The 16,843-nt window shown below is 46.5% G+C and overlaps 2 protein-coding genes across 5 annotated transcripts in view; one reads left to right on the top strand and one right to left on the bottom strand.

Annotated features, from left to right (window-relative positions):
* Nucleotides 1–3,381: 3,381 nt before the first annotated feature.
* Nucleotides 3,382–12,148, top strand: trpv1 (transient receptor potential cation channel, subfamily V, member 1). Of its 3 annotated transcripts, XM_056444423.1 has the most exons (17): nucleotides 3,382–3,412; nucleotides 3,689–3,824; nucleotides 5,105–5,335; nucleotides 5,489–5,640; nucleotides 5,733–5,885; nucleotides 5,999–6,136; nucleotides 6,858–7,168; nucleotides 7,354–7,530; nucleotides 7,608–7,763; nucleotides 7,851–7,946; nucleotides 8,040–8,110; nucleotides 8,744–8,909; nucleotides 8,996–9,062; nucleotides 9,145–9,476; nucleotides 9,569–9,690; nucleotides 10,314–10,435; nucleotides 10,554–12,148. In XM_056444423.1, exons 3-17 carry the CDS (start codon nucleotides 5,127–5,129, stop codon nucleotides 10,622–10,624), a joined length of 2,343 nt encoding a protein of 780 aa, XP_056300398.1. In that variant the 5' UTR covers nucleotides 3,382–3,412; nucleotides 3,689–3,824; nucleotides 5,105–5,126; the 3' UTR covers nucleotides 10,625–12,148. The 3 variants fall into 3 exon arrangements, with proteins under 3 accessions (XP_056300398.1, XP_056300391.1, XP_056300405.1); XM_056444416.1 differs by lacking the exon at nucleotides 3,382–3,412 and having other exon boundaries at nucleotides 3,639–3,824; XM_056444430.1 differs by lacking the exons at nucleotides 3,382–3,412; nucleotides 3,689–3,824; nucleotides 5,105–5,335 and having other exon boundaries at nucleotides 5,574–5,640; nucleotides 5,738–5,885.
* Nucleotides 11,461–16,843, bottom strand: part of fam222ba (family with sequence similarity 222 member Ba) — a 30,492-nt gene continuing 25,109 nt past the window's right edge. For both annotated transcript variants that reach the window (XM_056444442.1, XM_056444451.1), the window contains one exon: nucleotides 11,461–15,146. In XM_056444442.1, the coding sequence (XP_056300417.1) occupies nucleotides 13,414–15,146 (1,733 nt within the window). In that variant the 3' untranslated portion in view covers nucleotides 11,461–13,413. The remainder of the gene's footprint in view (nucleotides 15,147–16,843) is intronic.

The raw sequence follows: 16,843 nt of genomic DNA, 5'->3' as shown, positions 1-16,843 counted from the left end.
CGTCAAGAAGACCAAGGAGCTGATCGTGGACTACAGGAAGCGGAGAGGAGAGCACACCCCATCTCCATAGACGGAGTTGCAGTAGAGAGGTCAGCAGCTTCAAGTTCCTCGGCGTGCACATCTCCGAGGACCTCACATGGACCACGCACACCACTCACGTGGTGAAAAGGGCCCAACAACGCCTGTATTTCCTTAGGCGACTGAGGAAATTCAACATGGCCCCCCGCATCCTCAGAACATTCTACACCAGTACCATCGAGAGTGTTCTGACAGGTTGCATCACCGCCTGGTGGAACTGCACCGCCTGGAGCGTAGGGCACTACAGAGGGTGGTGCGGTCGGCACAGTACATCGTTGGAGGTGAGCTTCCCTCCATCCTGGACATATACACCAAGCGGTGCGTGGCCAGGGCCAAACGGATGATGAAAGACAATAGACTGAGGGACAGCTTCTTCAGTCAGGCCATCAGGCTGCTGAACAAGGACTGAGACCCTCATTAAAACTATACACCAGAACATATTCTGTGAATATCTATGGCCATGGTGTATATTTTCTTACATTGTTTTATATATATATATATTGTATATATATATTGTATGTATATACATATATATATATTGTCTCAAAAAAGTGTATATTTTATTACATTGTTTTATATATATATATTGTCATGATGTATATTCTATTACATTGTTTTATATATATATTGTTAATACTTTCTTTTGTGTGTGTGGATATTGTATAGTTTATTCTCATTCTTTTTTTAGACTGCTACTGCTGTCGGGTGTTTTGCACATAAGAATTTCACAAACCGATTATACTTGTATAAAAGGGAATGTGACAATAAAAACTTGAAACTTGAAACTTAAACTTGGAGTGCAAATTTTCTCATGGGAGTGGGAGATACATGAGACAGAGAAGAGGAGATCTAGTGAACTCCAGTGGCCATAGGCTGGCTGAACCAGTAGGACTGGAACCTCATTAACCCAGTACGAGCAAGTTAGAGGCCATATCTCCTGGAATTCGGGAGTGGCAATAGACTTTTAAGAGGTTTGCATCAATATAATTTTGTCAAATGGGAAAGGTATTGATAAATTGGATATGGCATGCCTAAAACTCTCTGTCCAATATATATTTTTTCTAAATATATTTCCCACAAATATGTATTCAATTATTTTCCAGAATAAGAGTTATTCTCTTAATTTCATAGCGTTCCTCTTGGTTGCGCTGGTCTTTATGTTAGATCTTTTATCCAATCATATTCAGCCATGGTGTGTTGCCATGGGGATAAAATCTGCCCTTAGGCCTTCAGAATCAACATTGAAGGCGCTGGTAGCTTCAAGTGAATGGGAATGACGATGTTGTGTCAACCAATCAGCTTTAGAGTTGGCTCCTCTAGGCCTTCGAGAAGGCCCCGGAACCGGCACAGGAGCAGCGAGCAGGCGGAGTGCTGCACGTCTTTTGATTGGATTACCAATATTGAGAGGCGGGTCCTATGGGCAGGTAGATGCAAAACCTCAGAACTAGGAAACTGAATTTGATAAAGGAATTAATTCGCGGACTACAAAGCTGTTTTTTCAACCCACAATGGCGGAAGGAGAAGATGTCGATTTGGTCGAGCATATACTTGAAATCTGCTTTGGGTGCGACAATGCCCTGTTTACAGTGTTTAGTGAACAAACTAGTGCAAGTGACTTTTTTTCTTCTTTTTCTCCGTCCCGATGCGCGCATTCTGCAGCGGGCGAGACGGAGAGCCGAGAGAAATGACATGCTGTTGTGTAGATACGATCAACATCAGACGGCTGTTTAGTTTCATAAATGAACAAAGACGTGCTATAGAGAAAATGACGGGGGCGGGCCAATTTTTTTTTATGTCATGCGATCTACCAATACTACGCCGTGATCGACGTATTGAGCCCTGGTCAAGAGCCATGGCATCATAATAATAGTAATAAGAGGTGGATTAATTCGGGTTGGACTGTGTAGGACCTCACTGAAGGCCCAGGCCCCAGGCCCACGGCCCGCCACTGGTTGGAAGAGATATAAGAATTTCGGCAGAATTACCATTTTAATAAGATTGACACGGCCAGCAAGGGATATGGGAAGTGAAGACCACCTAGATAGGTCAGATTTGCATTTAGCTAAGAGTGTTTGAAAGTTTTTGGGAAAAAGATCTTTAAAGGAGCTAGTGATGGACACCCCCAAGTATCACAGTGGTCCTGCCGGGAATGAAAAGAAAACGTAAAATGTGACATAGTTAAGATGCCGTTCATATGCATCTATAATGCAGATTCATGAGACTGTTGCAGTGTAGTGGAGTTAGAAGGCCTACTCTAACACCAGAGTTAATATGGCGCCTTTATCACCAACTTATTGTAAACTCTGTACATCTGTCCATGTCGGGATCCTGGAGGAATGATGGAGAACGGGCAAATCTGTAGCACTTCTTTCTAGCGAGCTGATTGGTCCTTAGATTAACGTTTTGAATCAGATTCTTCGCAGGTCCTTGGATTTAAAGATGCTGTGCTTCTAGGGTCCCTGTTTTAGGAGGGAGAGCTTTAAGTTGCAGTGAAACTATTTGTGTTGTTTTCTATCAAGATCCACATCTAGATTAATAATTACTGCGCTTTCTTTGCCGTCTCTTAATTTGAAGTAATCTTCCATTTTGAACTGTGAGCTCCTCACACAGTGGAAACAGGTCCTTGATTATGGTCAGTTTCTTTGTATTATATGTTAATTCTGCTTGTCGACGTTGTTTTCACGAAGATGATCTGCTGTGGAATTTGTTGTTTGATACATGGAATATTTCTAGCAACAATGTTGTCATTTTCTGTAATACTGTAAATACAGTTGTGAATGTGAGAAACACACACACACACACACACACACACACACACACGCACACACTATCAGTGTTAGTAATGCCGGTCATTCGGGGCAAAGATGTACCACAATTATACGCAGTTATTTCTTCTCTCATAGCTCATTAGCTTACAGTTTATGTGATTATCATACAAATAAAGCAATTTTAATAACTTATTTTGTCTCAGGTCCTGTTTTAATTACTCGAACAACCATGTGGCTGACGGTAACACGTCGGTGTGGGCAGCCCTGTGCAGTGGGTTTAAAAGGGGAAGTCGTTTTCAGAAAGGAAATTGTCAGATAAGCTCTTGAATGCAGATCTTCAGCCTGACAGACAGACGCCCTAACCACACAGTCACACAGCAACACTGAAAGACACACACACACACACACACACACACACACACACACACACACACACACACACACAAGTGAAACTATAAAGAGGCACATGAGACGCACAGATGGACTAAAAAAGAAAAGAATAAGCGAGTTGCTTCAGAGATATCATACTCAAACCTGAGGGGGAAACAAAGTAGCAATTCATAAAGGTAAGTTAATGTATTTAGTTATTTTCAGAGAGACATGAGGATGTCTTTTTCTTGATAAAGTTGAAGTTAAATTAAAGATTGTCCTGTCTGAACAAATCAGGAAGTGTGTTCAATGTCAGATAACATGCCGTAGCCTACTTTGTGGTATTTCTTCGCTGTCTCAGCAGAGACGGTCAATGCATCCTTTTAAGCACTCAAGGCTGCAGTAATGTGCTCTGATATTCTCTAGGGCGTGTCACTGTATATGCCCTCTGGCTTCTTCCTGCTGTCTCTCAGCGGCGGTCCGGTAAATGAGCATCTCAGGACGCTTCACATCTCTGAAGGACTCTCCATCGCTGTAGCCGACTGTTGTTTCTATTTTGATCCGATTTTTAAGCAAGAAGACAATCTGGAGCAGGAGGACTTCCTTCTGGTGAGTTCAGTGATGTGTTGTGGTTTTGTTTACCAATGTTGAATCATTAGATTGCTGCTGGTCCTGAAAAACATTGACAAACATCTTGAGCATTAGCGGAATCCTCTTTGTCTGAACATATTTGTGATGACTCTCACATCATGCTATTGTGACTAGTTATCATGCATTTTGTGCATTTTGAACAAAAGATGCAGATGCTTGTTTTTATGGTTGTTTTATGAGATTTAATGAGAATCTGTGAGAATGGCAGTGGATATTGATATTTGTTAATAATTGTACATCTGTAGCTTAGGCGTGGAAGAAGGTGTTTTGGCACGCACGCACACACACACACACACACACACACACACACACACACTTGAACAACAATGAGGTCATACAATATTCAGATTTTTCAATAAAAACTAATGTTTAATTCATTCAGAAGTGCTATGACTAAATAATTGTTAAAATATTCATTTGTGTTTCATTGGGAAATAGTTGTTTATTAAAATGAGACGTACAGTAAATTAATTTTCTTCCATCCTTTGTTTCTTTCTGATTCCTCTGAAGCTTATGATCTTGAAGTGTGACGGGTTAATACTGAGTTACTAATTTCCCATTTCGTGACTGAAAAGGGGAACAAAAAGCCACCAAAGATTATGTTCCCGTTATCCTTAACGTGATCCTTTAAATCCAAATAATCATATATCGTTCTATTGTGAGTAGCTGAACTCTCATTCAGTATCATTCACATTCTGTGTCTGTACAAACCGCAGCGTGTATTATTTGATCATTCTGCAAAAGAACTGGCCACCATATCAAGTTCCGCTTGCAGTGCTGCGGAAATCTTATAAATACACTCCTTTGTTCGTCACGGGGGATGAAACATCACATGTCTGCAAATATGTCTGTGAGGTGTTCCCCTTGTAAGATATCTCAGACTCGGCTGATAGAAGCACACAGCAACTCAAAGCACAACACAACACACTTGTGACCCATTGACACAATTGGGAGTCGTTCAACCAAAGAGAAAAACATTTGATTGAAGAAGTAGTCAGTAATGTTCCTCTTTTTGCCTTCCATCGGATGGCCCTTAACCCTCACATCAGAAACAACTGGTCTACAGAAAGTTTCCTCCGCTTCATAAGAAATGACTGTCTATTTTTAAATGGAAATATGTGTTGGAGAATCAGTTGAAGCGAACTCCTTCTCCACATGCGTACCTCTAGTTGTCATATTCACCTCAGTGGATCTGTTGGTTGTTGTCTGAACGACACATTAACTATTCGTCCATGCAGACGCCTGGAGCACGAGGCCAAGATGGAGAAGTCCGAGATGTTTGGCTTCTCTCTGGAGGCTGACGACCGGACCGAGGAGGAGAAAAGTCGTCAGAAAGCGACAAAGAAGGGCGGCGTGGCTTCTGCCCTGGGCTTGGGCCAGGAGTCGCCCGCGGCCCCCATGGACACTGACTACCAGGAGGAGATGGAGCAGACCAGTCCTCAGATCAGATTCAATCTGAACTTTGACAAGTGAGCCCCACCATGCAACGATAAAGTGACCTCTGCTTTTCTTTAATGCTCATTAGAACACGAGTGCTGGGCCTTATCAAGCCCCACGCTGTGGATTAATGTGGAGCGCGTGACCTCTTGACCCTGCGTGAACCTTTTGTGTTTCTTCGATAGAGGGACTCGAGGCGAGCACCAGCACAAGAGAGACAGCAAGACGTTCACCATCGACAGGTTGTTCGAAGCCGTGGCCAGCGGCGACGTCAGCAAGCTGGACAGCCTGCATCAGTACCTGCGCCAGAACATGAAGAAACTCTCCGACTCCCTGTGTGAGTGTGACACCTGCGATACAACAGGTGCATCCCGCAGTGAGCCCGCGGGCCTTCGTGCCATCTCCCTGAATGTGTGGTTGCTCCCGCAGATCAGTCCCATGGTAAGACCGCCCTGATGAAGGCTCTGCTGCACCTCAAGAACGACAAGAACGACACGGTGGAGCTCCTCATCGGCATTTCAGAGACGATGGGCGACATTAAGGAGTTTGTGAATGCAGCCTACACCAACAGCTACTACAAAGGTAAGAGTGTAGGGAGCACAACGGCTGAGGGAATACAGTGGAGCAACATTATTTGAATTGTTGATATCTGGACTGTGTTGATGTGTTGATGTGTTGATCTGTGACTCTGGCAGGCCAGACAGCTCTCCACATTGCCATCGAGAGGAGAAATATTTCCTATGTGAAGCTGCTGGTCAGTAAAGGAGCAGATGTCCACGCCAAAGCCTGCGGGGTGTTCTTCCAGCCACATGATGGCCCAAACTTCTACTTTGGTGAGTGGCGCTGCTGCAGGGAGGAGCGCCCTCTTCTGGAGCCTCACAGAGATCATCTGCTCCCTGAAGAGCCACATTTCACTGCTTCTGTTCTTGAGTTAGACATTTTATTTAAACAGCATCTTGTGACAAAGAGCAACTTAAAGCAATACATTTGAATTATGTCTAATTTTACTTGAAGGTGTCTCAACATAGCAGTGAAAAGCTAACGGTGCTAACAGCGCTGATAACAAAGAGTGCTAACGGGGAGTGACATCATTCGCTATAACTCTGCATGCAGATAGCGGTTTGTCGCTATAATAATGCTCTGCATCTCCAATTTAGCACCTTAGATGTTAAATCAAAACAAAGAAGGAAATATTTACAGATCTATTAAATTAGCATTGTGAGGATCACATTTGGCACATTTTTACACGTATGTCTCGATTCTAAATGTTTAAATCGGAGTATATCATCTTGAGTTCTTAATGTTTTAACTATTTGAGTTAAAGTATTTATTGTTTAAGGAGACTTACCTCATCAATACTGTTCATTCAAAGTTATTCGTGGGAGTTATTTGCAGTTTACTTTCGGTCGAGCATCAGCTTGTAAGCTCTGTGGTGAAAGGTCATGCTTGTACTTTAATAGATTAGATGGAGACACAAGTTACACATTCAGACAGAGATGCATTTAAACTGTGACATATTCAAAGATTGAGGCTCTCTCTATGCGCTGTCCTCAGGGGAACTGCCTCTGTCTCTGGCAGCCTGCACCAACCAGCCCACTGTGGTGGACTTCCTCATGGAGAACGAGTACCAACGGGCCACCGCTCAGATGGCGGACTCCCAGGGCAACACGGTGCTGCATGCCCTGGTGATGGTGGCGGACTACTCCAAGGATAAGGACAAGGATAACACAGAGTTCATCACCAACATATACGACCGCATACTCAAGACCACCGCTCAACTGCACCCCAAGCTGAAGCTGGAGGACATCGAGAACCACAAGGGGCTGACGCCTCTCAAAATGGCTGCCAAGACCGGCAAGATCGGGGTAAACGCTCCACTGCAGTCCCTTCAGACACAGCAGGGACACACGTATACGAGCTCCTCTGACATCCCAATGACGATTGTTTTGGCTGGCGCTGTGTTGAGCTCACACATTTTGTACTACTTGGATTAATGGGAACACTCACAGACATGACATAGAGCTAACGTTTCATTTTTTTTTGTCTGCAGCTTTTCGCACACATACTGAAACGTGAATTCCACGAGAGTCACATCAGACATCTGTCCCGTAAGTTCACCGAGTGGACTTACGGCCCCGTCCACAGCTCCCTTTACGACCTGGCCTCGGTGGACTCGTACGAGGACAACTCCGTCATGGAGATCCTGGTCTACGGCAGTGACACTCCCGTGAGTCCCCGGCATGATGAGCCCGGTCGGTGCGGCTGCTGCCGTTATTCTGTGCTCAAGCATCTGTCTCCTCCCAGAACCGCCACGAGATGCTCCAGATGGAGCCTCTGAGCCGGCTGCTGGAGGAGAAGTGGAAGAAGTTCGGAGGCCGGATGTTTTTTCTCAACTTCCTGTTCTACCTCCTGTACCTGATCGTCTTCACTCTTGTCGCCTACAATAAGAAGTTTGGAGAGGTGAGCTGGTTGCTGCAGACCGTGTGACTGATCTGTGACAGGCAGACCGGCGCTGATGTTGCTTTTGCTTTCTTCTGTGTCCCACAGCTGCCGTACCCCATCAAACACACCACAGCCGGTTACCTGTATGTGTCAGGCCAGGTGGTGATAGCGCTGGCAAATTGCTATTTCTTTGTCATAGGGGTGTGTTTGTGTTTTAAATTTAAAAAATCACCACATTGTGGAACCTGTGTTTCCACTAATGTGATTAATGAAAAACCTTATCTACATTCACAGATCTTAGAGTTGAAGAGGAAACGGCCGAAACTGCATACGTTGCTGATTGATGGATATTATGATATTCTTTTGTAAGTAGAGCGATGCTTATCTCCCAGACATGGTTCCAATTAAAGTTTTCTTTTGAAGCTAACAAGTTCTGTTCACGCTCAGTGTTTTCCACCGAAACAAAAGGAGCACATTGGAATCATCTTGAGCAGCATCTTCTGGTTGACAGGTTAATCACATCATTCATACCCGAGTCGTTCGTGATATTAACAGACACAGCATTTGCATGAATACATATTGTAGCCATTGTTTCTATAACTATATAGCCTACCTATATCTGATGTGGTGCTGTCTCAACGGCACACAGATGATCTCCTTTTCACTATTTAAGTGGCTTCTAAAAGCAACAGGCTGCTCGAGTGATCATTTAAAGGACGAGGTGTCCCATTAAAGAGGGTGAATATGTATTACAAGCATAATGTAATAATACAACTTTCACAGGGATGTGAATACTTTTTATCGGCACTGCATCACATTAAATTAAGCTTGTGCTCTTAATTGATTGCTTAATCACCAAATGACTTGTTGGGATTTATTGCAAAGCACAGACTGGTCACACCTTTATAAGATCTGGGATGGGTTATGCACATTTGCATTGTTATAATGTATAATCACCAAGCTGAGCAGGTTCACAGAGGCTTCTCTGCTGTTGGTAGTTTTGCGCAGGGCGTCCTCTTCCTGATCACGGCCGGCCTGTATCTGTTCGGGAAGAAGCAGTACCTCAACTTCCTGGTGCTGTGCCTTGCTCTCAGCTGGGTGAACATGCTCTACTTCTCCAGGGGCGACAAACACATGGGCGTGTACAGCGTCATGATCCAGAAGGTAGTCCACACAGGTCACACTGCACCACGGGGAACACGACATGGAACGATCCCTGAAGACCTTTGGCTCTTTTTTGGTCTTTGCAGATGATCCTCAGTGACATCATGCGCTTTCTTCTCGTCTACATCATCTTCCTCTTTGGATTTTCAGCAGGTAGGGGACCTCGTTTAGGATCCAACATGCCACGAATGGAGGATGCAGATATATGTAATGTGTTCCCTCTGTCCTGTCACAGCGGTGGTCACCCTGCTCAAAGAGCCCCGTGTGATAAACACCACGCTGACTCCGCAGAAGGGGCGTCTGTTTGGTCCCCTCGATGCTGACGAGAAGTGTGTCAAACCCTACTTCAGAAGCATCTCCTACACCACGCTGCAGCTCTTCAAGTTTACCATCGGCATGGGCGAAATGGAGTTCACCCAGGAGCACGAGAACACTGTGGTGTTCTTCGTGCTCCTCATCACCTACATCATTCTCACCTACATCCTGCTGCTCAACATGCTCATCGCCCTCATGAACCGCACCGTGGAGAAGACCACGGAGGAGAGCACCAGCATCTGGAAGCTACAGGTGAGGCGTCCAGCGGGGGCTGCGCGGTGGTCGAGGGGAATGTGTCCGTGCGCGGCCGACGTGGCCTGATGGGGTGCTGTGACTGCTTTCAGAGGGCCATCACCATCCTGGAAATGGAGAAGAGGCTGTCGTGCTGTCTGAGGAAGAGGTTCCGCTGTGGGGTGGAGAAGAACCTCGGCACTGGTCTCGGAGATGACCGTCGCCGGTGTTTCAGGTTGGCTTCTTTCAGTTCAGTGACAGTACAATCAGGGACTGCAGTGTTTCGAGAGGCTCCATCAGAAGCTGCATGTGAACCAGTTGGATGGCATGACAGACTTCCTCGCCCAATCAGATACGGATCCATCGCTGTGTGTGAAAAACACCGGATGAATTGAAATAATTCGATTCATTACATGTTGTTTTGCCCGTCACTTTGGTTTATGACGAAGTACCTGCCAAACTAATGGCATTCCCAATCAGCAAATGATAACATGCTCATCGAAGATGGCGGTAACTGTAAACGTGACCCAATCCACATCTTCGTTGTGAAAGTGGGCTACATGCTAACTTCAAGCCTCGAGGTATCGTCGTTGGTTTCTGTGGGCAAAGATGTAGTGAAGCCAGCATAATGCAATCTGCTGTGTGCAATGTGCGCCCTGTAGCTGAAAGGTAATTCAAGGCAACAGGATACGCACATAAAAATAAAGGCTTGAGGATTTAACAATAGAGGCAGCTGTGTGAGGGGGATCGACTGATGCGCAGCACACTGTGTTCTTCACTAATGTGCCTCCTCTGGCAGCTGATTGATGCATCACACCGCAGACAGTAATTGGAGCATGTGTCCTCTTGTCGTCTCAGAGTGGAGGAAGTCAACTGGAACAAATGGAACATCAACCTGGGCAAAATCAATGAGGATCCCGGGTGCTGGGATCAGACCCAACAGCCGGCCTCGGCCCCCCCGCCGATCAGAGCAATCCGAGGTGCCGTGAAACGGGAACGCAGACTCAAGTGTTTCGAGATGAAATCATGTTTTTGGGCCTGTGTCTCTGCCAGAGCAAAGTGATCCACGGCGTGTAACATTTCCTCCTTCATCCACAGGGAGGAGCTGGAGAAGCTGGTGGACACCGACATCCCAGTCCACAGAAATGCCTCCTCTGAGCATGGTCTAAAGAGACCACACAGAGCCTCGCTCTGTCCGCTCGGCCTGGCATCGAGGCATTCAAACCGAAATACATTATTCAGTTTCAGTTCCCCAAGAAATATAACTGTCAAATGTTTGAACTGCCTTTGTGACTGACTGACGGATACTCCCAAGTCAGCTTGATTTTGAATTTTATTATGTAAATTGACTGAGGCAGTATTTCTCTCAGGCGAGCACAACTTTGACTTCTCACACGCTGAAAGCTGCAGCGTAGGCGCCAAGTCCAACATTTGCAACACGTGAAACATTTAATCCAAAGGCTTCTTTCTGCACATGCTGCGTGCCTCGCCTCAACAGGATGCACGTCCTCTCTGCACAAAGGCCACGACCTGCCGGCACCTCTGACACCGCTCAACATCCTTCATGGAGTAATACTGATTACCAAGGTGCTGATCCTGCCCCCCTGCCGTGTGCCCTTTATGCAAGTCCCATTTTCATCACAGCCAGACAAGCTAAATCTACTGCAGCCAGATAGTCCTGTGGATTTCACAGCTTGCTTTGTCTACCCTACTTCCCCTTTCGATTTGGCAGAGGCAGGCTCTGATAAATGGCTTGTAAGCGCAGCAATTGGTGCAACAATCGCCACCTTCAGCACGAGCTGTCTCGGTTACAAGTGATATGTGGTTTAGGAGGGCCTTTTGGAGTGTTGTAAGGCTGATTATGCAAGACACAAATCTGTGAATAGCAACCTACCCAAACTGTCGGGCAGCATGAGCTCTTGCAGAATGAAGGGAACAGGCGAGAAGAGCACACCTGTTGTATTAAATCAGTGTTGCAGATAATCCACAAAGTGGTTCAGACCCATTTCAAAGCATAAATTAGAACTTTATTTTATTATTACAATATTACAAAAAGAGTAGCACAACTCTCACGCTCTTGCCTCTTATCTGTCGTACAGAATGACACAAAAGAAAGGCTTGTGGACCTCCTTCCATTTCACAGCAATAGTACAAGAAACAAAGAAAGAAAGACAAATTAAATAACAAGCAAATCAAGTGTTAGTCACAACTGCAAAATCAAGCTTTGAAACTTGGGGGAAAGAAATGTTACAGCTCAGTAACTACACATTGCTAAAATATATAATTACAAAATATTACTCCTTTTCCTGCTTTCCATTATAAAGAATGTCTAAGGAATTGCTTTGTCTATTCAACAAAACCTCAATAAAATAAAAATAAATTAAAAAAAGAAACCAAAATAATAATAATTGCTGTTTCTGCGTATCCTCACCATCCTCTTTCTCCTTATTATTTGGGGTTTTCATTAAAACCATGCTCTTTTTCAAGGGAAGTCCAAGGACCAAACACTTAAGGCTTTTTAAGGGCTGTTAGGGAGTTAGGTGAACAAAACCTGGGCGCACACTATCTCTCTCTCTCACACAAATCCTTAAATCTACCCACTTCAGCAGTAGACACTGACACACAATCGTTAACGTTTAAAGTTACGAGTAGGTAAGCCAGTGTACAATAAAATAAACAATGCATTTGCTGTTTCACTTTAAACTTAAGTCAGTTTTGTTTACCACCAAGTGATCTTGCAAGTGATCAATTTGGTCTTTTTCGAGCAGACTTCACATCAGACTCAGTAGCATCTACACACAACTTAATTCACATAACTTCCTGCTGTGGTCATCAAAACTCTTGCTGAGGCTCGTTGGCAACGCCCCCAGAGTTGAGTCCTCGTAACCCGCCTCTCCCCTTCAATAACTGCAAATTAAAAATCATCTCAACGTTCAAGTAATACATTTGTCATGGTTTCATAAACGACCGCAAAAGGAAACAAACACAACATGGCACATCATCATCACCGTGTGTCCTCCTCAACATGACTTTGGCCATTTTTAAAAAAAGGTATGAGAGTTGATCTTTCATGACATTTCAATAGTTTTTTTGCCAAACCTTCTTGGCATTGACAGAAAGTCTTTTTCTTTATTTTATTTTTTAAACACCTGAATTCATTGCAGCATTTTCAGCAAGACAGAGCATCGCCTTTTCAACATACGTGCTCCCTGCTGGATCATGACTATATACAAAACAACCTGATTACATGCTTCCTTAACTGACAGAGGAATCCACCTTGAATAGTCCTTATGATACAAATAAATAATTACATTTCAAAATAATAAAACCTACCATAAGCTTTCCTAGCTGTAATCTGTAGTGTCCAGTGTCTGGTGGCTTTAATAAGATTATTAATCTCTTCCGTCCCCAAATGACCGTTTAATCTTGAAGTTACTATGAGACAGGGGCGTTAACACTAAAATGAGAGTCACTTGTCTCAAACTTGTCCGAGTTCCTGACATGACCCTTTAAAAAACAAAAAACACATCAGTAGATGTTTGTTGGAATCTGTTTCTCTTTTACATGCATTAGAAAACATTAGGGATGGATCTGAAGTAATAACAGAGGATCTGTTTAGATTCAGGCACACAGATAGAGGAAAGGAGGGAATGACACACACACACACACATAGAGTACAGATGGGTACACACACACACACACATGAAAAAGTTCCCTAAAGTGCGAGGTAAAAGCACTCAACAAAATAAAAGTAGCAATTGATCACTTGCAAGATTTATTTAAAAGGAAAAAACAAACAAAAAAGGACCAAAAAACTGGTCTTCATTAAATATATTAATTTACCCTCTTTAACATGAGGTTGTTTGTTTAAGTTATAGATTTAGTTGTAGTCATGTGTTTCCTTTCTTAAGACTAAACAAAGGGCTTTTGATAACTCTTGTGGAGACAAGGCCAAAGCTTATCTGTACCCTGGGTGCTGGATAAGAGCGGTTCTGTCATCCCCAACCTCTGGACCAACCCTGCTCAGAGGAGGCCTGTGCATCTTGCCCATCAAGCCTAGATTCTGATCGAGGAAGTAGGGAGTCTGGAAGTCCCCACCCAAGTAATCTGCCATTTGCATCGGATTAGTCTGGGCTGAGGAAGAGGAGGTGCAGGAGCTTGTTCCTAGCCTGTAATGGGGGGCCCCAGGGGGTCCACAATCTAGTGTGGTGCACCCCCCTGGACCGGCACCGTGGAATGGCATGGCTATGTCCTGAGACCCGGAGCTGTCACTGTTGGGCGTGGGTAGGATGCTGCTGTTCCAACTGTGGGACTGGAAGTAGTGACCATTGGTGTAGTGGGCCATGGGGCCGAGCATGCCGTTGTTGACAGGGGGGGAGGGGGTGGGCCTCTCTACGGGAGGTTTCAGTGTGTAAGGCTGACCCATGCACACCTCTGTAGGGTAGCCCATGCCCTTGAAATGGAAGGCGGGATCCCTGGAAGGCTGCTCGCAGAGGTGGCTCCCACCGTTCTGAATGTGGGGCATGTGTCCCAACTGGTGCTGATTCCAAGAGCGCATCTTCTGCTGCTGTGTGTTGTGTTCTAGCTGTTGTTGTTGTTGTTGCTGCAGCAGCTGATTCTGTTGTTGATGCAGATGCTGCTGCTGCAGATGGTGGTGATGCTGCTGCTGCTGCTGCTTCTTAAGATCGGTGTGGTTGGAAGGCAAGTGGTTCATAATAGCCGCGCTGTGCTGCGGGTGAGCTCCCACCAGGGCCGTGGCGTTGTCTTGAAGAATGCAGTTGTGCGGGGGAAAGCCAGGGGTGGCGGGGTCGCTGTGCGTGGTCACCCTGGAGCAGGCGCTGATGAGCAGGTTGCGACAGATTGGGCCGGGGTTGGCAATCTGGCCCTCACACATGGAGGTGGCTCCCGCGCCATGGGCCCGGGCGTGGCAGAACTGGTTTAACTGATGCACGATGGTGCTCAGGTCAGCCTGGTGGCCCTGCTGCAGCCCGGCGACCATGGAGAGTGGAATGGTTGAGGTAGAGACGGTAACATTAGGCGGCGCGTCGCCATCTGGCAGCTTTCTGCTCCCCTGCAGGCCAGGTGGTGGCTGCTGCTGGAGGTGCTGCTGCTGAAGCATGACGGTAGGGGGCCCCTGTGGGTGGCCAAGGGCCGGGTGCTGAGGCAGAGTCTGGAGCCTCGGTGGGCCCTGAGGGTGCTGGGCCATGTGGGGAGGGTGCCTGAGGCTCTGGGTGTGACCCTGCTGTTGCTGGAGGGGCATATGTAGAGTCTGAGGTGGCTCCTGTGGTTGAAGGGGTACGCTCTGCTGGGGACGGTTCGGCAGAGGTGGGTGGTGGTTTAAAGTGCTGGTCGAGGCCACTTGGTAGGTTCCGGTAGGGGGGTTCATGATGACTTCGGGGTGCAAGCGAGCCCGGCTGCCGTCAAAATCTTTCAGGACGCCTTTGACTGTGGGTACCTGGATGACGGCGAGGAGGCCCGTCTTGGCGCTGGCCTGCGAGGGGTAAGGGCTGTAGCGCTGGCCCGACGTGTCCAGCCCGTTGACTGTACGCCGCACGTGGTTCCGCTGGGGAACCTTGACGCTGTTGGGGAAGATTTTGATGGTGAGGGGGTTGTTGGCAACCTTCTTAGCGAAAGCATCCAATTCTGCAGGGGTTGGAAACGGAGCGGATCTCATCCTTTGCGTGGTGTCCCCTGGGGTGGAGGACAGGACAGGGCAGAGGAGAGACAGAAAGAAGAGAATTGGGAGGGGGGGGGGCAAAGAGGGGGGAGAGAGGCACAGAAAGAGACAACTTAATCCAGGTGGAAGTGTACATGGCACAAAAGAGCACATGGGTTGTAATCTGAGCAGAAACCTGATTTTAGACGGCGCTCTCATATTCCATACCTCGCTGTTTTTCTCCTAAAAAAACCCCCACAGCTCCCGTCTCATGAGGCCATAGAGAGATTTCCAATCTCATTCTCAGCGGAATTATTGCAGCCGACACATTTCCCAGTCGAAAAATACAATTTCGTGGTGGTGTACATGACTTTGAGGTCAGGGGCTTTTAGTGGCCTTAATTGACGCAGCATCCGGGCAAACAATAAGTAGGCATCTGAGGACGCTGGGGGGGGGGTATTTTGCTCCTGAATCACAAACTAAACAAAGAATAAACGAGGCAGTGATAATCCCCTGTGGCTGCTTCAGGGAGAAGGAAAAGAAAGAGATCGACGGAGAGAGCGGAGCTCCATGACAGCAGACAAGTAATCAGACACAGCAGCAGCGGCGTCTCTGATCTGCAGGAACACCTCCCAGGCCTCAGCTCGCACACATTCGTTACACCTGCTAAGCACCGCGGCTAAATTTAACAATGCCGATGTGACAATGTGAACACGAGAATGCGCCGGTGCGTGTGCAAGGGTGCGGTTTCCATTCACGAGCCCCTTTAAAAATGTGCGACAGGATCACGCAGGTGTCGGCCATTTAACGCGCTGTGCTAAAGGTCAGTGATAAAAAAAAAATGGAATGGCAGCGACTCCGACTGCTTTGCTCCATCTCCATCTCCTCGGCCCCGCCAGTCTGACCTACTTAGACCAGAGCTTTTGGACTGATGGACCTGAGCTTCAGGGCTAATCTATGAGAAGGATCGCTGATCCGACTCGTCACCGCTTCATTTCAGTTCCTCTTATTATGTCTAAAGGAGGGGAACTTCGGTTCAGGTAAACTAGATCACCGTTACAGCATACAGGCTCCTTCCTCCCCCACGTTGAAATGTCTCAATTGCTGGCAGAGGTCCGCTGTCTCACAGCAGGCCGGCTGGGCTTGAGGGACGAGGCCCAGAGCTGAACTGCGAGCTCTGACGCGGCGGCACGAGGAGCCGTGCCGACCGGCTAATTAATTCCTGCTTCATTTGTGAACAGGAAACAATGGGCGGCGATGTGCGGGGCCGGGTCGGGCAGCACGTGGGAGGGGGGGGGGGGTGATGGCGGCCTCATTAATACGAAGGGTCCGGGCCAAGAATCTGGAGCTCGACACCCGCCATCACAGAGCAATGTCTGCCGCTGAATAAATGCAGATAAATGAACACATTGAGGTCGGCCATCACCTGGAAAACACAGGTAACGCAGACTCAAACACAAGAAGGCAGCTCATCATCAGCCGGTCACATTTAGAACACAATAAATACCACTTAAAGCAATATAACTACACTTTTATACATGTAACTCGTTTGCCATCAGGACTCCAGGGATATCTAGAGCGTGTGAGAGTCGAGCACAGACTCCTTTGTTTGCAACTGTTGTCAAAACTTCCTGTCAGTGACGCTGTAGGAATGTAGAAAGGGTTACAAGTAGGTGGGAAGAGTGAACCATGAATAACACATCTGTTATCATCTTTTCCTGGGATCACGATG

This window comes from Pseudoliparis swirei, chromosome 3 (assembly GCF_029220125.1).
Source record: "Pseudoliparis swirei isolate HS2019 ecotype Mariana Trench chromosome 3, NWPU_hadal_v1, whole genome shotgun sequence".
Lineage (NCBI taxonomy): Eukaryota > Metazoa > Chordata > Actinopteri > Perciformes > Liparidae > Pseudoliparis > Pseudoliparis swirei.
The sequence above is the reverse complement of the archived record's forward strand: the minus strand, read 5'-3'. Positions and strand labels throughout refer to the sequence as shown.